Raw genomic sequence first — 22,696 nt, 5'->3', positions numbered from 1 at the left:
GTGCCTGCTCAGGGAGATAGTTCCCAGATTTGGATTTCCTACCAGCATTGGATCAGACAATGGCCCGGCTTTCGTAGCTGATTTAGTATAACGAGTAAGCAAAACTTTAAATATCAAGTGGAAATTACATACAGCATATAGGTCCCAGAGTTCTGGGATGGTGGAAGGAACCAACTGGACACTTAAAGAGACAGTCTCTAAGTGGATCTTAGAGACTGACGGTTCCTGGGTGGACTTGTTTCTGATGGTTCTGCTCAGACTCATGATGACCCCACAGTCCCATGGCTCTTCTCCGTACAAAATTGTGTATGGGAGGCCCTCTCCCATAATAAAACAGGTGTCAACAAATTTGCCTCAGGTAAGGGGAGATGAGATTTCACAGCAGATGGAACAACTGGGTAAGGTAATAAATCAGGTAACTAAGTTTGTACAAGAAAGGGTGCCATTCCCCCTTGGGGAACGGATTCACGAATTTGTGCCCGGGGATCAGGTGTGATCAAGGACTGGAAACACGACTCCTTGGCCCCACATTGGAAGGGTCCATACACTGTTGCTCTAACCAGCCCTACGGCAGTTAAAGTTGCAGGTGTCACTCCCTGGATCCACCACATGAGGGTGAAAAGAGCATACCACGCAGACCCGGACGACGCCGAGCGGACTACACAACAGGACCCCACTGACCCCTGTGAAACCAAGGTCATCCTAAAGAAGAACAAGAGGTGAAGCTCTACAATCAACTGCTGCTACAAGGACTTGCTGGTATCATCTTGAGACTAACCATAGTTTCAGTAGAAAGAGGGACCTGTGCTTTAATTAAAGTTGAATGTTGTGTATATATTCCTGATTTATCCGGCTATATATCAACCACCCTAGATGACATGAGTCGGACACGACTGAAGTGACAGCAGTAGCAGCAGCAGCAGATGACATGAAAGGTCAGGTAAAAGTTATGTCTGATGATAATCTTTCTTTTTGGACTTTGGTCCTATCTGGGTGAAGGATGATTAGTGGAAAACTATATTTAGCATTGTCATAGTTGCCTTGATAGTTCTGCTTTGTGGACCCTTTATTTTACAATGTGTTATGAACTTGTAACCCAAAGGTTGTTGTTCTCCCAAACTGGAGGTCAGAGAGTCAGGCGCAATATATCCCTATGAGTGATGCTCATACTATGAGTTATGAGCACCAAGAGAGGGGAGTGAAGGAGGAAACAGACAGAACAGGCTCCATCTTGAAAGCAGGACTCTATCTTGGGCGAGACTGTGGACTTGGAGCCCTATGCCCAGTATCTTTGGAAACGACATACCAACTGGAAAACCAGGCCCCCTGAATGGAAGAGCCCCAAGGCTTGTACCTAGACTCTCCATTGCCTAAAAGAGTACCCTAATTATCTGTGTAACCGAATAGAATCATAAATTCTATTATGCTTATTGGGGTATGACCACAGGCCTATTGATAACTGTCCACTGTTAACTACCTAGGCTTAAGGTATATGAATCACAGGTTAACTTTGATTTTGTATCTTTCTTTTCCTTTGTTCAGACTAGTTTCAGGGAATTTGGGGAGGTGGGTTTGGGCCCGTACACTTAGGGTATATAAGGTTTTCAGAAAAACTGGTTAGGGTCCTTGGCTAAGAGGAGACTCTGCCTTGGGCCCGCCGGTGGAATAAGCTGCACCCCACTATGTGCACTGTCCTTCTGAGTGAGTTTGTTTCCCAGAACGCGTGGCTACAGCAAAAGTGCCAGAACAAAACTCTTGAGTCTAAATTGCAAATGTTTTCTCTTAACCCCACTGATCCAGGGAAATGACTCTGGCTTGAATTAGAAACAGAAACAAAAGGATTAGCAGATTAAGAACAAGGGGCAACCTAGGGGTAATAGTTAAAAGATGAGCCAATGTTCTAAACTTAATCCAGCTAATGCCTAATGAGAGGCTCTGGATCAGTTAGCCATTTCTTATGCAGGGAATTACTATTGAGACACTGAGAAGTGGTTGAGAGTCTTTAAATTTTAACTTCTGATGTGTCTATCACAGAAGAGGTAGAACTGTCCTTCTGCATTCCAGAACAGTAGGTGATCAGGGAAGGGAAGAGAAGGACCTAGTCCAAACCGGCAGTCTCTGGGGAGAAGCCTGCCTCTCTAACACCTCTGATGGAGAAATCAGAAGTTTACCTGTGCTGACTAGGGCACCAGGACTCCCTGAATTTGGATTATATCAACCCCTTAATTTGAACATCAAATATCACAAGGAAAGAATTAAGCACTCATCTGCCTTTCCAGAATGAACCATGTCAGTATAGCCCCAAAGCCCCATTTGATGAAGGACTTTCACTTCACTCACTTCACATGTGAAGCCAGCTAATAATGTATTAACTGAAAGAATGCTAGAAACCAACCAGCAAAGGCAACAAGCCAACAGCAAGACAAAGTAGAACACCATTTTGCAACCCTTAATTTAGTAACTGATTTAGGCAAAGAGTATCAATAGTTGCCAGAGACATTAAGTGAAAGGTTGGTGGGCAAGAGGACAGCTGTGTAAAGTCAAAGTATCACCCCATTGCTTGCCCTCTGCTCACAAGGGGAAAAATGTAACCCAACAGACATGATCTAAGCTGTCATCACCTTAACACAAGCAGCTAACAGAGATCACTTGCCTCCTGATGTTATACAGTGTGACATGCACAGCTTCATTCATGAAATATTCTTGTTAAATGTTTAACCTACTCATCAATGAAAATATGAAACCAATTAAAAATGAGCAAGGGATATCCAACAGCCAATAAGGACATGAAAATATGCTCAACATCATTAGCATCAGGGACATGCAAATCAAAAGCACAATGAGATACCACATTACACCCACTAGGATGGCTAAAATCATAAAGTTAGATAACAACAAGTGTTGAGGATGATGTGCAGAAACTGGACCCCTCATACGTTGCTGATGGGAATGTTAAATGGTACAGCTTCTTTGAAAGCTGGTTTGACAGTTCGTCAAAATGTTAAACATAGAGTTACCCTAAGATCTAGCAATTCCACTCCTAGGTATATCTAACAGACCTGAAAGCAGATGTCCACACGAAACCTGGACACGACAGCATTATTCCTAACAGCCAGAAAGGAGAAACAAGCTGAATATCCATGAGCTTATGGATGGACAAAGTCAACAACAGAATATTATTCAGTCATAGAACCAGGAACTGATATGTACAGCAAAGTGGACGAGCCTTGAAAATGTTATGCTGGGTGAAAGGAGCCCGTCACAAGGGATCACATGTTGTATGATTCTATTTATGTGAAAAGTCCAGCACAGACACATCCATAGAGACGGGCAGTAGATAAGTGGTTTCCAGGGGCTGGGGGAGGTGGGGAGAGATGGGAATGATTGCTAAAGGTTACTGGGTTTGTTTGGGCAGGGGTGGGCTGGGGTGGGGTGAGGTGTGAGCAAAATATTCCAGAGTTAGACCATGCTGCTGCTGCTGCTAAGTCACTTCAGTCGTGTCCGACTCTGTGCGACCTCTACCACAGACGGCAGCCCACCAGACCATGATGATGGTTGCACAATTCCCTGGGATATACAAAATCATTGAACTGTACAGTGTAAAGGGGTAAATTTTATAGTACGTAAATTATATCTCATAAAGCTGTGATTTAGAAAATCAAGGAAGTGTACAAAACAAGAGGGAATGTGCACATACACATGTTTGTACATTTGAGAATCTCTCTGCAAGGAGATAAAAAATTCATGAATAGTAATATTCTCTGGGGAGAGAACAATGGGGCTGAAGGCCAGGCTAGTAAGAAAACTTAGCACTGTTTTGGCGAGTTTTTTTTTAACCCATTTGCACTGTCTTACTATTTCCCAAGTTAATTTTAAAATAAAATTCTACGTTTTCTAACAAAAACAATGTTTAACCTGAATATTTCCAAATTACCAGTTTTCAGAAATTATGGAGATGCAATTACAGGCTAGACTACATTACAAAAAAAGTCAAATGCAGAAAATAGGACATTATATAGGACAATAAGCAGTGACCCTTAAATAACTTGATAAATCAAAAGTGGGGAGAGGATCAGTAAAATTAAAAGAGACTTAAGAGTCAAATGCAGCGCTTGCCATTCTTTGGTCCTCAGTCCGAATAATTCTAGCTTGTAAAGACAGCTTTGTGGATATCAGAGATTGGATATGGACAAGGCATAAATTGAAAATAGGAAATTATTATTGATTTTGTTTTTGTCATTATTGATTTTGTTAGGGCTTCCTTGGTGGCTCAGGCAGTAAAGAATCTGCCTGCAATGCAGGAGACCTGGGTTTGATCCCTGGGTCGGGAAGATACCCTGGAGGAGAAAATGGCAACCCATTCCAATATTCTTGCCTGGAGAATTCCATGGACAGATAAGTCTGGCAGGCTACACTCTATGGGATCACAAGGAGTCAGACACAACTGTGTGACTAACACACACACGTTGATTTTGTTTAGTGTGATAAAAGTATGCTGGTTAGTTAGGGAAATGCTCTTATTGTTTTAGGAATGCATATAAATGTCATACTGACTTTAATTTATTTTGGATACATGAGTAAAGAAGAATCAATTAAATAGGGAAAATGCTAACAATGGTTACATTTATGTAATGTGTCTATGGGTGTTCGTGATACTAATTTCTCCCCTTTTTTGTATGCATGTGAAAACACTTCTGAGTAAAAATTAAAGGGACTTCCCTAGCAGTCAAGTAGCACTTCCACTGTATGGGGCATTGGTTCAACCACTGGTTGGGAAACTAAGATCCCATATGCCCCATGCCACAGCCAGAAAAAAAAAAAAAAAAAAAAAAATTTACCTGAGGAAAAAGCAGTCAATAAGCCTGCTCCTTAAGGACTAAGAACCAACTTTTTTCACAAGCAATGCAATGGTGAGTGTTGTGATGTGTATGTTGGGATGCAGTGTGAGTGGTGTGTCAGTAGTGAGTTCCATGGCAGCAAGAACCAGATGAGGTGTCACCCATCATCTGATGTAGCCACACACACCTGGCCCCCAAATCTGTACACCACAGTGCTGATCAGACACTGTGAAATGAATAAACCAGTGAAGGAAGGGAAGAAATCAGTGCCCAAGGTGGCACAGTACAAAGACCATGGAACTCGGAATGGTAAGATCTGAGTTCAAGGTCCACCTCAGCACTAGCTGAGTGTATTTTGACAAGGTATTTGACAAGCTGCAGGGGTCAGTTTTCCTCTCTATAACATGGGGCTGGTCCTAGCAGCTGCCCGAATGACCTCACAAGGCGGCTGTATGTCTCAGATGTGATAACATGCGAGCAAGCCTCCTTACACACACAACCCCTGTCCAGACACTGTCACACCCTCCCCTGGATGCTGGCAACAGGTCTCTAGCTGTGGACTTTACTCTTCCTCCTCCACACTTCCCCCCAAAATCCTCTATCCAGAGGCAGCCTAATTTTTTAAAAGCTTCTTATGATAAGATTACTTATAAGGGAAAAATTTCAAACACACAATGAAGAATCACCAAAAGTATCCACACGCTCTAGTTCTCATTTTATCTATTTTTTCCACATATGTGCATTATTTGTTTTTTTTTTCCTCTTTTGAAGTATTTTAAATGAAATCCAAGGCATCAGATTATTTCACCCATCAATAACTCCATATGTAGCTCTTCTAGAAAAGCAGTTTGTCTCAAAAACGTCTTTTCCGGCCACTTTGTCTCCATCAGGATTCAACAAAGTCTTCACTTTGCATTTGACTAACTTGTTTCTAAAACCCTTTTAATCTAGGCAGTTGTCCCTCCTTTTTCTCTAACACCATTTTTTTGTTGAGGAAATGGAAATCTTTTAAAAATAAATCATGTCAGGAAGGGATGGGGATAAATTAGGATCGTGGGATTGACATTACACACTGCTATATTTAAAACAGATAACCAACAAGGATATTGTTGTTGATAATCAACAAGGATACTGTATAACACAGGGAAGTCTATTCAATATTCTATAATAACCTAAATGGGAAAATAATTTGAAAAATAAATATATGCAGTAATTATGTATAACTGAATCACTTTGAATACCTGAAATTAATGCAACATTGTAAATCAATTAAAATCCCATGGACGGAGGAGCCTGGTAGGCTGCAGTCCATGGGGTCGCTAGAGTCGGACACGACTGAGCGACTTCACTTTCACTTTTCACTTTCCTGCATTGGAGAAGGAAATGGCAACCCACTCCAGTGTTCTTGCCTGGAGAATCCCAGGGACAGGGGAGCCTGGTGGGCTGCCATCTATGGGGTCGAACAGAGTCGGACACGACTGAAGCGACTTAGCAACAGCAGCAGCAGCATACTCCAATATTGGAGAAGGAAATGGCAACACACTCCAGTACTCTTGCCAGAGAATTCCATGGACTGAGGAACCTGGCAGGCTACAGTCCATGGGGTCGCAAAGAGTTAACACGACTGAGCAATTAACACACACACATACTCCAATATAAAACAAAAATTTTTTTAAATCAAGTCACTCATCAACTCAGAATCTCTAGTGGCATCCCACTGCTTTATAGAATAAAGAAATACCTAGAAGTCATTCCTTCCTTCATTCATTCAACAAACCATAACAAAGGCCCTGCTGTCCCCCAGACACTACTCCTGGTATCAGGCAGAGAGCGGTGAATAAGGCAGGTCAGACTACGCCTCCTTCAAAGGGCTCAGAGTCTAATGAAAAAAGACGAGTAACAAACAAGTGAACAAATAAACTAGTTTTAGGTGGCTATACATGCTGGGATGAAATTAAGACAATGCAACAAAACATCACACACGGGGGTCTGCGGGTGAGCAGAGACCTGCGTGACGGGAAGGTGCAGACACATGGAGATCAGAGGAGAGAGAAGAGCCTACACCAGCGTGGGACAAGCTGGCTGTACTCAAGGAAGAAAAAGTGGCTGGTGAGGCATCAGTCTGGCATGAGAGAAGAGCGGGGTAATAGGATGAGGGCAGATAGCCAGCACGGCTGTACCATGTAAGTTGCAGACACGTGGTGAGAAGCTGGCTATCAAGTGCAAAAGGAAATGCTCGGAGGGCTTTGAGCTGGCGTGTCCAAGTCTGACGTAGCTCCTCCAGTTCTTGCCCCGCCACTCTCACTCACATCGGCTCTCATCCCATCCCAAAGACATGCCAAGCTCTTCCTCTCTACCTGCTCCTGGTCTTACACTCAGTAGTGAGCCACCATCCTGACCTTTCCCTTTTTCACATGGCTAACCCCCTTTTTCCAGGCTTCAGTTTCAGGTTGAGAAGATCCTCCTGACCCTCCACCTACCTCAGTTTCACCACAATACATGAACTTCTTCTTCATAGCACTTATCATAGCGGCAATTGGTCAATGACCTGTATCATTACTGATTTAATGTCTGTCTTCCTCACTAGACTATGAAGAGCAAAAACAACACTGGTCTGGGTTCAATCTCTAGCTCCAAAGCTTAGCACTGGTCCTGGCATGTTAGGAAACAGAGTAAATATTTGTTGAATGACTAGACGATGTATTTCAACACTGCACTGCATTTTATAAGAAACAGCCAGTGTCCTGAAATAGGGCTTCCTAGGTGGTGCAGTGGTAAAGAACCCACCTGCCATCGCAGGAGACTCAAGAGACACGGGTTTGATTGATTGATCAATTGATCCAAAATCTTGAAATTAAAATGGAATCACAGATAAATAGCCTGGAGACAAGGATGGAGAAGATGCAAGAAAGGTTTAACAAGGACCTAGAAGAAATAAAAAAGAGTCAATATATAATGAATAATGCAATAAATGAAATTAAAAACACTCTGGAGCCAACAAATAGTAGAATAACAGAGGCAGAAGATAGGATTAGTGAATTAGAAGATAGAATGGTAGAAATAAATGAATCAGAGAGGATAAAAGAAAAACGAATTAAAAGAAATGAGGACAATCTCAGAGACCTCCAGGACAATATTAAACGCTACAACATTCGAATCATAGGGGTTCCAGAAGAAGAAGACAAAAAGAAAGACCATGAGAAAATACTTGAGGAGATAATAGTTGAAAACTTCCCTAAAATGGGGAAAGAAATAATCACCCAAGTCCAAGAAACCCAGAGAGTCCCAAACAGGATAAACCCAAGGAGAAACACCCCAAGACACATATTAATCAAATTAACAAAGATCAAACACAAAGAACAAATATTAAAAGCAGCAAGGGAAAAACAACAAACAACACACAAGGGAATTCCCATTAGGATAACAGCTGATCTTTCAACAGAAACTCTTCAAGCCAGGAGGGAATGGAAAGAAAATAACCTACAGCCCAGATTATTGTACCCAGCAAGGATCTCATTCAAGTATGAAGGAGAAATCAAAAGCTTTTCAGACAAGCAAAAGCTGAGAGAATTCTGCACCACCAAACCAGCTCTCCAACAAATACTAAAGGATATTCTCTAGACAGGAAACACAAAAATGGTGTATAATCTCGAACCCAAAACAATAAAGTAAATGGCAACGGGATCATACTTATTAGTAATTACCTTAAACGTAAATGGGTTGAATGCCCCAACCAAAAGACAAAGACTGGCTGAATGGATACAAAAACAAGACCCTACATATATGTTGTCTACAAGAGACCCACCTCAAAACAGGGGACACATACAGACTGAAAGTGAAGGGCTGGAAAAAGATTTTCCATGCAAATTGGGACCAAAAGAAAGCAGGAGTCACAATACTCGTATCAGATAAATTAGACTTTAAAACAAAGGCTGTGAAAAGAGACAAAGAAGGTCACTACATAATGATCAAAGGATCAATCCAAGAAGAAGATATAACAATTATAAATATATATCCACCCAACATGGGAGCACTGCAGTATGCAAGACAAATCCTAACAAGTATGAAAGGAGAAATTAACAATAACACAATAATAGTGGGAGACTTTAATACCCCACTCACACTTATGGATAGATCAACTAAACAGAAAATTAACAAGGAAAAAAAAAACAAAAACATGTATCTATAAAGCTCACTAAAGCAAAGCACAGTAAAATGAGGTATGGCAATAAAAGGCATTAAATTTATCAAATAAAAAAAAAAAAAAAAGTGCTGAAAAATTAAAAAAAAATAAAAAAAATAAAAATATTTCTTTAAATTAAAAAAAAAAAAAGAGACACGGGTTTGATCTTTGGGTCAAGAAGATCCCCTGGAATAGGAAATGGTAACCCACTCCAGTATTCTTGCCTGGAAAATTTCATGGACAGAGGAGCCTGGTGGGCTACAGTCCACGGGGGTCTCAGAGTCAGATGCTATTGAGTGAGTAAAGGTACCTATTCAACATCTGGTCACTTGATCAGAGAACATCAAAGATCCACGATAAAATGAACCTTAGAGATAATCTTGTCAAATCTCTTCATTTAATAATAAAAAGAGGTCTGGAATAGTAAACGGGTGATATATGAAGTGACTGGACCTCAATAATAAATCAGTTAATCAACATGATTCATCAATTTCCTTTTCACTTCTGATGGAAATTAATACTCTATTAAGTATTCTGTGACCCAGCCAGGGCCACTGTTAGACCGTAGGAGGCCTTTAGGCAAAACAGAAGCAGGCACCCTTTTCTCTGAATGGAAAGGCCCATGCTGAGGTTCAGGGCTTGGTGAGTGGCCTGTGGGCTGGACTTTAGCCAGTCTGTCCTCTCAGCCAGAGCCCTGTGCTGCAAACCACTTGCATAACCATGGGTGGTGGTCTTGGACTTAAGCGTAAACTTCCTTTGTGCCAGTAAGTGCGGCAGGTCCATGAGTGATGGCAAGAGGCATACAACAACCTCACGGAGCCAGGCTGGCCTGCAAGCCACTCACAACTAGGACAGTTGCAGGCAACCTCCCATCCAACCCAGACTCTAGCCTCCCCCAAAAAAGTCATGGGAACATGTTGAATATGGAGAAACATCTATTCAGCTTTCAATCTGCTAAAAAAGAACTTAATCGGAGTGCCAAGACATATGAGAAATTATAAAAGGTTGGAAAGGCCAAGATTAAAAAACCAATTCAGAAGAGCAATCCAGAAGTTACAAGAACACACGCTGAAAATGCAATCCACCAGAAGAGCCAAACAATTAATTTCTTTTTTGTTATTTATTTTTAATTGAAGGATAATTGCTTTACAGTACTGTGTTGGTTTCTGCCATACATCAACATGAATCAGCCGTAGGTATACAAGCAAGCAATTAATTTCTTGAGCAGGAACACTGGGCTTCCTGCTGCGGCAGCGGGAAGTTCAAACTACCAGCAAAGTGACAAAGTTCACAGCTGCTGGTTGGGTCTGTAGATGCTACACTAAGGAATATGAACCTTGAAAAGATTTTGCCATGATAGGTACATGAGAACACCAACTGGAAATGCTGAAGGTTCAAACACAACAAAAGGAAGACGCAACGAGTAGTCCCACACCCTAACACCACCACAAAACCAAGGGGGTATGTTGCTTCAGGGAATGGCAGATGACACTACTGACAAACAGATAACTAATGAGTACCTCGGAGAAGGCGATGGCACCCTACTCCAGTACTCTTGCCTGGAAAATCCCATGGATGGAGGAGGCTGGTGGGCTGCAGTCCATGCGGTCGCGAAGAGTCGGACACAACTGAGCAACTTCACTTTCCCTTTTCACTTTCATGCATTGGAGAAGGCAATGGCAACCGACTCCAGTGTTCTTGCCTGGAGAATCCCAGGGACGGGGGAGCCTGGTGGGCTGCCGTCTATGGGGTCACACAGAGTCGGACACGACTGAAGCGACTTAGCAGTAGCAGCAGCAATGAGAACCTACTGTATGGCACAGGGAAATCTACTCAGTGCTCTGTGGTGACCTAAATGCGAGGGAATCCAAAAAAGAGATATATGTATACATACAGCTAATTCACTTTGCTGTACAGTGGAAACTAAAACCACGTTGTAAAACAACTAGACCCGAATAAAAAAATTTTTTTACTAAGTAATAGAAAAAAAGGAAATGCCAGATGAAGCTGGTCATGATCTCAAATCCAACGGCCACGGAGTCAGTAGGTTCTGTGGGCACAAGTGTTGCCTCGATGAAACACCATGAACTATGCAAGAGACTTGCTTGCCTGCATGATCAAGAGTAATTTACAGAACTGGTGCTTCTGTTTACTTTACTCGCTTCTAAAATATTTAGTGTGTATATACAGAAAAGTTTCGTTCCAATTACACTAAGAACACTATATATGCCAGAATGTCTAAACACTATTTGTCTGTAATGCTTTATTTTGCTTTGCTATACTTCCTAACACATTAAGAAATTGCAGGGCATTTCCACTTTGACTTATTTTGTGGTTCTGTATATTATGTGTACAAGGGACATCTTTTCGTTGATGTCTTTGAAAGAGTAGCATTGGTTTGTTGTGCGTGAAACATGTTTCTCAAAAGTTACATCAAAAAACTGAACACCACAGACTTCCTTGGTGGTCCAGTGGCTAAGACTCCTCACTCCCAATGCAGGGGGCCCAAGTTTGACCCTTGGTCAGGGAACTAGATCCCACATGCCGCAACTAAGCATTTGCATGCCACAACTAAAGATCCTGCATGCAGAAACTAAGAGCTGGCTCAGTCCAATGAATAAATAAAAATAAATATTAAAAAATCTAATACCAAGAGTGAAGTATAGAAGAAAGGTTTGGATTTAAAAAAAAAAAAAAAAAAAGATGTGATCTCTGCTCTCAGTGGAGAAGCAAGCCCAGTTTTAGAGCACACTGCCTCAGGATAGTGCTTTAAACACAACCCAGAGACGCTGCCATGGAGCAAGCAGATGTAGCCACAGAGTTTGGTTACAATCCCCAAAGAAAGGAAAAACTGAACAAAGGAAATACACTCTACAACTTTAGGGGCTTTGTCATCTGTTTGTGGACAGACAGAATAGAGGATGAGATCAGCAATGATCACAGTACAATGTTTCAAGGACTTAGCTCAAACCTACTAGGGTCAGGGACTGAACCCGGTTGAGTGGAGCTCGTCCGGAGACTCTGAGCTCCTCAAGTGTTGAGTGTTGTTCCTTCATCACGATTCACAGTGCAGGGCACTGGGACCACCTGTTCCTCTGTGGCTCCCTCCTGACACCGGGACTTCCTTGAGGGCACGGATCTGGTCATATTCAGAAGCTGCATTTCACATGGTTTAGAGCCCCAGCGCCTTGCACAGTCCCATACAACACACAAGAATCTCTTGGTAATCCCTTGGTGGGAATGAAGCAAGTTTTGAAGAAAATGAGCAGTCTATATTGGCATAGAAGCTAGGGTAAAAGTTGGAAGAATATTAGAAGGTCTTAAAAGGAGAGTTAAATTTACCCTACCTAAGGAAAGATTCCTATGTGTAAGTGATATAATGAAAATCAATTTGTGGAAGATGTGGTGTGTGTGTGAGAGAGACACAGACAGTCGTACACAAGGAAGATGAGGAGATGAGTCAGGAGAGTCAGGATACAATCTTTTTTCTTCCAAGGATATCCTTTTATTGTTTTTCCATCACAGGAAGAATTTTATTTCCCACACCAACTGAACATATTAAATAATAACTAATTCATTTCACCATGTGTATGAATCAAGACATAAAGAATATCGTATGCAACTGAATCACGTTCTAGAATTTCTTCTATTGGCCTACAGGCAATTAGAGCTTTCAATCAGCATGAGATAACCAGCCTTAGTAAATCGAGGTAATAAGATTCCAAACAAAAGAAGTGAATGTCTTGATTGTTCTGCACAACTGCATTGTGTTTTTGAAGAACTCTTGCCTGGGGGAGTTCACAGCATTGGCCAAGGCAGCAGAGCTGGCTAAGCAGATTTACAGACTGGCCCACTCCCCACTCATTATCCAGGATAGGGTCCAAAGAATGACTGGCTTCATCACTGGGACTGCCACTTCAAAAATAAGAGGTTATCCCACAGGGAGAGAAAGATCTTATCATGCAACGGCCCACAAGAGCAAGGTGGGCAACCAAGAGGGCCCCTCGCCCCACCATGGCTCAGTCATGAGACTTGCTTTAGTCTGTGAGATGTTAGGAAACGTGACCCAAAAGAGAAGACTTGAAAAAGCACTACGCAGTTCCACTTACTCTCTTACATTTTTGACATCCCCATGAAAAAAGAACATGCTGGCCCTCTGAAACATCACCATCTAATAGCATTTTTAGTGGTAATGCATACATTCAACAGCAGCAATGTCAGCTATTGTGATTCAAAAGCTGAAATTTTAATATTATTTCATTTTAATCAATTTAATTTAAAATAGCTATACATAGCTAAACGGCTATCATATTAGGCAAAACAGCTATGCTAAGTGACAGACACTTCCCACATCCCTGCCTAGAGTAGAACCAGATCATCCCAGTTGCTCCTGCTGAAGCCACCCTATATGAACCCACCATCTACTAATTCCAGACACATGAGCAACAGATGCTTATTGTTACATGCCACTGAGGTTTTGTGGTTGTTCGTTACACAGCAAGAGCTAGCTGATACGTTTATTTTCTGACTCCCATCTGCCTATCCCAGGAAGAATCCTCCTATTCCAACAAAAACACTCTGCTCCAGTGGGGTCATATTCCTCACTTTCCCAGCACCTGCCAAGCTTGTTCCACCGTCATGCACTTGCCCCAGCAGTATCTTCTATTTCTGGCCTCTCCATTTCTGCCTCCGTCTACTGAAACTGGACTCGTCTTTCAAATCTTAAATGTAATCTCCTCTGTAAAATCTTCCCTCATGACTCTAATTCACAGCAATCCCTTTGGTCCATCACATGTTTTAGGGTTGATGTTGAAAGCATTATGAGTCAGACACAGACTTGGGCTGATATCCTAGCTTGGGCATTTTTAATTGATGCTATGCAGATGACACCACCCTTATGGCAGAAAGTGAAGAGGAACTCAAAAGCCTCTTGATGAAAATGAAAGTGGAGAGTGAAAAAGTTGGCTTAAAGCTCAACATTCAGAAAACGAAGATCATGGCATCCGGTCCCACCACTTCATGGGAAATAGATGGGGAAACAGTGGAAACAGTGTCAGACTTTATTTTTCTGGGCTCCAAAATCGCTGCAGATGGTGACTGCAGCCATGAAATTAAAAGACGCTTACTCCTTGGAAGGAAAGTTATGACCAACCTAGATAGCATATTCAAAAGCAGAGACATTACTTTGCCAACAAAGGTCCGGCTAGTCAAGGCTATGGTTTTTCCTGTGGTCATGTATGGATGTGAGAGTTGGACTGTGAAGAAAGCTGAGCACAGAAGAATTGATGCTTTTGAACTGTGGTGTTGGAGAAGACTCTTGAGAGTCCCTTGGACTGCAAGGAGATCCAACCAGTTCATCTGAAGGAGATCAGCCCTGGGATTTCTTTGGAAGGAATGATGCTAAAGCTGAAACTCCAGTACTTTGGCCACCTCATGTGAAGAGTTGACTCATTGGAAAAGACTCTGATGCTGGGAGGGATTGGGGGCAAGAGGAGAAGGGGATGTCAGAGGATGAGATGGCTGGATGGCATCACTGACTCAATGGACGTGAGTCTCAGTGAACTCCGGGAGTTGGTGTTGGACAGGGAGGCCTGGCATGCTGCGATTCATGGGGTTGCAAAGAGTCGTACACAACTGAGCGACTGATCTGATCTGATCTGATGGCCTTGAGTAATTACTAATTATTATTTCTTCATCTGAAAAAAGAGGGGCAAGTTGCTGTGAGGATTAAATAATGTAAGACTAGCTAGACCCTGACACATGTAAATATACTCACCCAGTAACTGTTTTCCATTTCGATGGCTTTCCTTTCTTTTTCCTAATCTAGTGCCCAGAACAGTACAGACCATCTAGTTCATACTCACACTCCCTGTCAATTCACTTTTTCATTCAGAGCCCTGTAAGGGTTTCCACCAGCTAAAAGAGCATCTACACAACAGATAGTGGTGGACGCTGTGACATGGCACCAGATCCCCCTTCAGCTCCCAGGAATGCAGCCCACAGCCCTCCTCTTTGATAGTGCCTCTTGTTTCCATGGAAAAAACTGCCTCACCCAAGGGTCATAACTCCTTCCAGGGCTGCTGCTGCTGCTGCTGCTAAGTCGCTTCAGTCGTGTCCAACTCTGTGCGATCCCACAGACGGCAGCCCACCAGGCTCCGCCATCCCTGGGATTCTCCAGGCAAGAACACTGGAGTGGGTTGCCATTTCCTTCCAGGGCAGCCCTAATCTAATCACTGATCACCTTCTCAGGAGACTTGAGAGCTCTGAAAGTCTTATCCCACCTTGAGAGCTCCCAGAGGGGTGGCAGGCATCTTGCTGACCTGCATTGCAGCTCAGCTACTTCACGGCCCTCCTTTCCACAGGGGTGGATCTGAGGAGCTCTCCCTAATGAAATAACCTGCCTGCTAATCTCTATCTCAGGGCTTCCCTGGTGGCTCAGACAGTAAAAAATCGGCATGCAATTTGGGAGACCTGGGTTTGATCACGGACGGGGTCGGGAAGATCCCCTGGAGAAGGGACTGGCAACCCACTCCAATATTCTTCCTGGAGAGTCCCATGGACAGAGGAGCCTGCCCAGCTACAGTCCATGGGGTTGCAAAGAGTCCAACATGACTAAGTGACTAACGCTTTCACTTACAATCTCTATCTCAGGGTCCTTCCTGGGAACTGAACCTGTAGCACAGAAGTTAAGATGTGCAGAGAGCTCTGGGAGTCTTTCTCCTTGATATGTAGATTAAAACCCCAAATAGGCTCAGGGGACTTCCCTGGTGGTCCAGGGGCTAATACTCCATGCTCCCAATGCAGAGAGCTAGGGTTCGATCCCTGGTCAGAGAACTAGATTCCATATGCCACAACTAAGGGTTCCAAAGCCCCAACTTAAAAAGAAAAACAAAAGATACTTCAGGCTGCAACTAAAGACTCTGCATGCCACAATCAAGACCTGGTGCAGCCAAATATATAAACATTTTTATAAACAAACAAATAGGCTCAAAAGGTGTGGATTGACAGGAATCACTTTTCAACAATAGATTTTCTAGGTCTGCAGAATGTAATGTGTTTAGTCTGATGCCACAAGTAAAGGAGAGGAGAAGAGCCCTAATTTAACATAGAGGTTCTGAGCTTAGGATCCAATGACCACCTACCCCCCATAGAACTCATGGGTCTGTTAACTTAGAAAAATAAACTTCATCTTAATTTTCAGTAGCCCATAACCCAAATTTAGCATTTCCTTCCATTGTAAGTGTAGGTAACAATTGTATTAGCACTTAATGACTATGCCACTAACAGAAGTCACAGATATGCTCCTATCACTATATAGTCATTATAGAAGGTGTAGGTGTATAGTAGGTGTCTCTGAATACTGTTTACAGTCCCATGACCTTTAAAGTTCAGTCATTAGCTGACCATACAATGGAGCCACTGCTTCACCTTGTTATTTAATATAATTCTTTTTTTTTAAATGACATATATTACTTCAAACAATTTTTTAAAAAATATTTTAACACGTATTTCAACAGAAATTGATTTCCTTGACAATCCTATGGATTTTATCTTGCACATTTAAAAACCTAAGAGGGAGTTTTCTAGGCTACAGGAGACTGCCCAAGGAGTTCAGGGCGGTGGGGATAGCAAGGGGACACCCTCTGTGGGTGGAGACTTCAAGGACTCATTCTTTTTCTGCAAAGCCGACAAGCTCCACGTGGGTGTTGTCCCGGGCGCAGTCTGCCGGGATCAGACCAGCAGAGCCATTTCAGGGGCAGGACAGGCTCCAGCCGCTGTTGGAGCTGTTCCCCCGCCCCTCTTCTGGAATGCACACAGCTTTATATGAAATCCACATGGTGCGCGGCAGCGACAGGAGGCGGCACGAAAGGACTTTACCAAGTTGACAGCGTCCCCGCGCCCAGCCAGTCCGGAGAACGCTCCAGAGAGCCAAAGGTCCCTCCCTGTCCCTCTCCCCATCTGGCTCCCCACCCCCCATGGTGACAATGGTCGGCTACAGGAAATTGGATCACCGAGGCACTCTGCTTTCCCAGCCCTGAACTCTGGACACAGAGCAGAATCATTGCCAAGATGTATCCGGAATCCGCACACACAAATGCAGGAGCTGTCGACTGCATTCCCGGGGCCGAGAGCTGGGCTTGGCGGTCTTTTTCTGCCCCGGCACCTACAGTAATCCCGGGGCCCGCGAGACGGCCGCTACCCAACTCTGGCCTTCGTCCGGCGCCTGGTCCCAAGCGGACCGGGTCCTGTCCCCCAAAAGCAGGGGACAATGGCTAGATGCGGACAGACTTCCCGGCCCACTGCCGCGGGAGAGGAAACTCCGCCCGGGTCCCGGGGTCCCGGGTCACAGAGTCCGGAGCCTGGCACTGCGCGCGCGGGGCGGCGCAGACGGGGCGAACTCCCCAGAACCCAGTGACCCTCCTCGAGCGACCGTGACCAGGCGGCGGGGAGGTCGGCTGGCCGGGCGGAGGCGGGAGCCCACTTGGGTTTGGAGACGGAGCGCCGCACCCCGCGCCCCGGCGGCCACCGGGTGCGGGTGCCCGCCCACGACGCTCCGGTCCGTCCGGCTCCGCGGGCGCCCCCGGCCCGCCCGGGCCTTCCTTCAGACGCCGCCTCAGCCCCTCGCGGCCTCTCGCCCAAGTGCCCCCACCTCCCGCCCGGGGTCGCACTCACGTAGACCGAGTCGATATCGGATCTGTCGAAGAAGTGGAGCGCAGTGCTCAGCTCCAGGGCTGGAGAGACGAGGTCGTCCCCGGCCTCCAGCTCCAAGTCCCCATGTTCGGGGCCGAAAGGAAAGAGCTCCTGGCGGCTCAAGCAGCCCCCAGGCCCCGCTAACAGCAGCTGCAGCAGCAGCGCCCGCGTCCACGCAGCTCCGCTCCGGCGGACCGTGGCCAACATGTTCCCGGAGCGCCGTCCCACAAACCGAGGAGCTCTGCGGCCGGAGGGTGAGGAAGGCGGAGATGTAACCGGACGCCCCTCTGCAGCCCCTCCGCGCCTCCCGCCTCGCGAGGTTCCCACACCGGGAAATAGGGGAGGGGAACCGAGGGGAGATGGGGAGGGCCCTGCCCCGCCCCGCCCCGTCCGCGGAGGCTGCCCAATGGCCGCGAGGGGGAGGGCGAGGGGCGACACCGAATCCCCCAGCCGTTCGGGTCCGGTCGCCCTCGTTCCCCGCCGGGTAATGGGCGCTAGAGGCCGCGATTCCCAAAACCAACCCAGTTCCGACCGAACGGCCCCTGCGGGAGGTAGGAATAGAGTGCCAGGCTTTGCACCATTGTCCTTGGCCCAGGGCTAAGTCGTAGAGATCCGGGGACGTGGAACTACCCCGCGTTCGGACACAGTCCACCCCAAAGCTGTTTGGTGGCGTCCGGAGGTCGGACTCACATGGTCAGACTGGTAGGAAGAGGGGGTACTAGATGCTGAGGATTAACAAGAAGGGATCCGGCCAGGACCACGGCTATTGACTCAAACATCCATTCTTTCAACTTAACAGTGAGTGTGGGATCCTGTGCTTCGTAATGGAAAGTTGGGCCAAAAATCCGGTCCAACCTCCAGAGTCAAAGTCATGAGTGTAGAACATCATTCAGGCAGGCTAAGGCCCCCAAGTGATGAAGGACATCAGGACTGGAATAATTGGTCAAGGATAGCGTCTCTGGGGTTATGGAAATCAAATCAGGTCTTCCGGAAAAGATAAAATTTCACCCAGGGGACTGGAGAAGGTACGTTCTAGAAGCTGGAGTTGGTGCCGTTCCCCCAGGAAAGGAATCCTATGCCTAGTAAAACCTTTAATACCAAAGCTAGGAATTTGAACTCTCTCTAACATCTACAGAAGAACTATTTAGAGTTTTTGACAAAGGGAGATAGAACGGTGTAAATTGTATCCTAAATAATCCCTTGATCATTAATTTGGCCCTGGGTTGAAAGAAGAGACGCAGGGGTCATCCAAGGATCATTGACAGGAAAAATAAAAAAAGGATGAGAAAAAAAAGTGGAAGTTGAGGAAAAAATGAATTTAAAAGGCATTACAATGAAAGAAGGAATAAAACCTGATTATAAATTTGATATGGGAAGGGAGAGGGGAGAAACGTTTAACTTGAGTGGAAAGTTTTGAGTCTCAATTCAGTTCAGTTCAGTTTAGTCGCTCAGTTGTGTTTGACTCTTTGCCTAGAGCATTGCAAACCTCTGCTGCCTTTTGAAGTCAGGGGATGGGAGCTGGGACTTTGGGAGTTCCATTTGTTTGATGTCAGACTTGTTAACCTGGAGAGGTCAACAGGGTATCAATCCTTCCTCGCCCACCCCCACCCCCCCAGCCCTGTTGCCAGCTAAAATTAAGGACCTGGGACCCAGTCTGGGAGAATTCTCCCAAAAAACAGCGAATTCTGTATCACATTTAGGGAACATGAGTCCTGAACCAGTAGAAACTACAAGGAAAGTCAATGAAATACACCCTTGTTTTGCAATCACAATAACCCAAGGAGACAGAAAGCACCTCCACATACAGAAGATGGACAGAGAGAGCCAGAGAGGTTTAAATCACTTTGCCAGAGTTACACATCTGGAAGCCTGTATGGGGACCCAGGGTGGTCCGATTCCAGGGACCTCTTAACCACAACGTTAAGTGGAACCATTATTGCCACAATTGTTTCCCTTGATGCTAAAGAGTGATTAACACAGCCTGCAATCTGTTCCCAAATTTAGTGGCTTTTCCTTCAATTCCTTCCCAGAAATGCAGTACCCTGGAGCCTCTGTCCTGCCCCGGAAGCCCTCTGACTCTATCCCATGCTATCCATAGTGGCCTCAGCTGCTGCACCACCCATTTCGGTGCTTTTGGTCTCTGGGAGACTCATCTTCCTCCTCTGTGCTCACCTGAATGGCCTCAAATTTCCCAGTGTGTGCCCGGCCAGCCTCATCCCGCCTGCCCTTCAGATTTTCCCCTTCCAAACTTCCTCCCCACACCTTTTATCTCACATCACTGCCGGCTCTGAAGCCTCAGCCTGCCCCTGGAATGATCTCACCCCTTCTCCTGAATTCTCTGCCTTTTTAGTACTCAGACAGCTTCTGAAATTCCCATTGGTCCATGGAAATCTCCTTCGCTAACACAGAAGCAAGAACCATTCTCCTCTCTGCCAGTTCAGGGTAGCTTGGAGTCCAGTCTGTCTGAGGCTCTGCCATTTACTATCCCTGTTAACTTGGGCAGGTTTCTATATCCTTCTCATTTGCATGGAATGTTCATACCTACAATCAAAGAATTGTTATGGGAATTACCCAAGATGATCCACAAAATGCTCCTAGCACCAAATTGGAGCATAAAGGAAGTACTCAGTTAATATTAAGCCATCATTATCTAAATGTATATTTTTCATGATTTTTATTATTTCCGCAATTACTAAGAATCCATTTGGAGTCAGACACTGTACTAGGAATTCTAAATACAAAGACTGTTAACTCATAATCCCTTTTGCAAGCAGCTCATAGTCTGTTGGGAAAGACAGACACACCTTTAACACCGTGGGATGTTTAACAGATAGAAAGCAACAGCAGACACCCCTCGTTGAATGCCTGCTTTTGCTAGATGCTTTATGGAGCATCAGATTTAATACTAAAAACAACTGTGCAAGCTAGTAGTTTTATAGTAGATGCAGGGGAAATGAGATCTGCAAAAGTTAATGTGCTCTGTAAGGTATAGCTCAGGCTGAGGCAGAAAGAGGAAAGATGACCTCAACAGAAGTAGGTTACCTTTATTCAGACAAGGAGGGGCAACAGTCGGCCAGAGGACCAGGCTGAGCACAAAGGACCAGGCTGAGTGCGCAGAGGGATCAGGGAGGCTCCATATTTATAGGGAGGTTTGTGTAATCGATAAGAGAAACGTTAATCAGGCGGGATGTTTTGGGTATACTTTAGTTGAGATGGCATTTGTAGTTGGGCAGGGGGTGATAAGTCTTCTGGACAGGTGTAGGGGGTGGAAGGTTTCCGGACAGGCGGTGATAAGTCTCAGATAGATGCAACCAGCCTAGAGCATCAGGGCGGGACCTAAAGTTCTGTTTTGTTTTCTCCAAAGTTAGATGATTCAACGAGGGCCTTTGAAACTGTTGTTTTCTTTTCTAGGCCCCAAAGACTCCTTCATGCCCAGTTTCACACAGTTAGTGGAAGAGCCGGGTTTGAATCCCAGTGTATCTGAAACCAAAGCTGATATTTCTACCACACCTTCCTGCTTATCTGTAGATGGAGAGCTTTCATCCTCAATTTCCATCTGCAAAATATATTTGCTCCCTTGTTTATTATACACAGTGTTCACGCTCTATTTATGTATGCTTGCTAAGTGTGCGCTAAGTCGTGTCAGTTGTGTCCAATTCTATATAACCTTATGTAGTGTAGCCTGCCAGGTTCCTTTGTCCATGGGATTCTCTAGGCAAGAATACTGGAGTGGGTTGCCATGCCCTCCTCCAGAGGGTCTTCCTGACCCAGGGACTGAACCCTCTTACGCCTTACTTCTTCTGCATTGGCAGGCAGGTTCTTTACCAGTAGCGCCACCTGGGAAGCCTATTTACATATGTGTCTGTTCCCTAATGTCATTAGTATCATCTTGCTTCATAAATCTGGGGTATACTGTAAACTGTCTGTCATTTCCTCTTTATAGCCTTGCACTCACTGCACATTTCGTGGGCTGGGGGAACGTGACATCTATGCTCTGCCTCCCATTAGAAGAATATGGGCTGAGTGCCAGCCACTTTAGAATGTATAGTTTCAAATACATCTAGGGTGTAATCACAATCTACATCATAGAATATTTAATTTCATACTTTGCTCTAGTCATTATCTAAGTGTTTTTAACACCTACATGTTTCTAGTTGTTTTTTGTGTTTTTTCTTTCCCAATATAAGCTTCTTGGAGTGAGGATCATGTGTTCTTTTCTTTTCCAAAGTTCACGGAACCTAACCCAACACTGTATGCAACCTTTAATAAAAGTCAACAGTTTCAGAATTCCCTAGTACTTTTAAGAGTCATTTGATATCTGCAGTAGCATTCAGTTCAGTTCAGTTGCTCAGTTGTGTCTGACTCTGTGTTCTGTAGCATGCCAGACTTCCTTGTCCATCACCAACTCCTGGAGCTTGCTCAAACTCATGTCCATCAAGTTGGTGATGCCATCCAACCATCTCATATATGCACTCACAGTTACATGATTACACCAGTTTTTTCCTACAGCTGGAAATGTAAACCCTTGCATATATTATATTCTTTTAAAAGGGCAGCAGAGGATGAGATAGATAGCATCACCAACTCAATGGACATGAATTTGAGTAAATTCCAGTAGATAATGAAAGACAAGGAAGCCTGGCGTGCTGCAGTCCATGGGGTAGCAAAAAGTCAGGCATGACTTAGCAGCTGAACAACAACAAAAATTGACTTTTGGGCTGTGCTGTGTCTTTGTTGCTATGTGAACTTTTCTCTAGTTGCAGTGTGTGGGCTTCTCATCGCAGTGGCCTCTCTTGTTGGGGAGCATGGGCTCCAGGGCGTGCGGGCTTCAGTAGCTGTGGTACATGGGCTCAGTAGTGGCATATCTGAGGTTATTGATATTTCTCCCGGCAATCTTGATTCCAGCTTGTGTTTCATCCAGCCTGGCATTTTGCATGATGTACTCTGCATATAAGTTAAATAAGCAAGGTGACAATATGCAGCA

General features: G+C 44.6%; 1 protein-coding gene and 1 pseudogene across 2 annotated transcripts in view; one reads left to right on the top strand and one right to left on the bottom strand.

Annotated features, from left to right (window-relative positions):
- The window catches only part of NID1 (nidogen 1), a 97,884-nt gene extending 79,818 nt beyond the window's left edge, over window positions 1-18,066 (bottom strand). Inside the window, exon 1 of one of the 2 annotated variants that reach the window (XM_070364769.1) lies at window positions 17,695-18,066. In XM_070364769.1, the coding sequence (XP_070220870.1) occupies window positions 17,695-17,919 (225 nt within the window). In that variant the 5' untranslated portion in view covers window positions 17,920-18,066. The remainder of the gene's footprint in view (window positions 1-17,694) is intronic. The other variant, XM_005905645.3, reaches the window with a different exon arrangement.
- LOC138986062 (charged multivesicular body protein 1B2-like) lies at window positions 9,795-14,924 on the top strand (annotated as a pseudogene).
- Window positions 18,067-22,696: the final 4,630 nt, after the last annotated feature.

The sequence above is a fragment of the Bos mutus genome, chromosome 28 (genome assembly GCF_027580195.1).
Source record: "Bos mutus isolate GX-2022 chromosome 28, NWIPB_WYAK_1.1, whole genome shotgun sequence".
In the NCBI taxonomy this organism is placed as follows: domain Eukaryota; kingdom Metazoa; phylum Chordata; class Mammalia; order Artiodactyla; family Bovidae; genus Bos; species Bos mutus.
The sequence above is the reverse complement of the archived record's forward strand: the minus strand, read 5'-3'. Positions and strand labels throughout refer to the sequence as shown.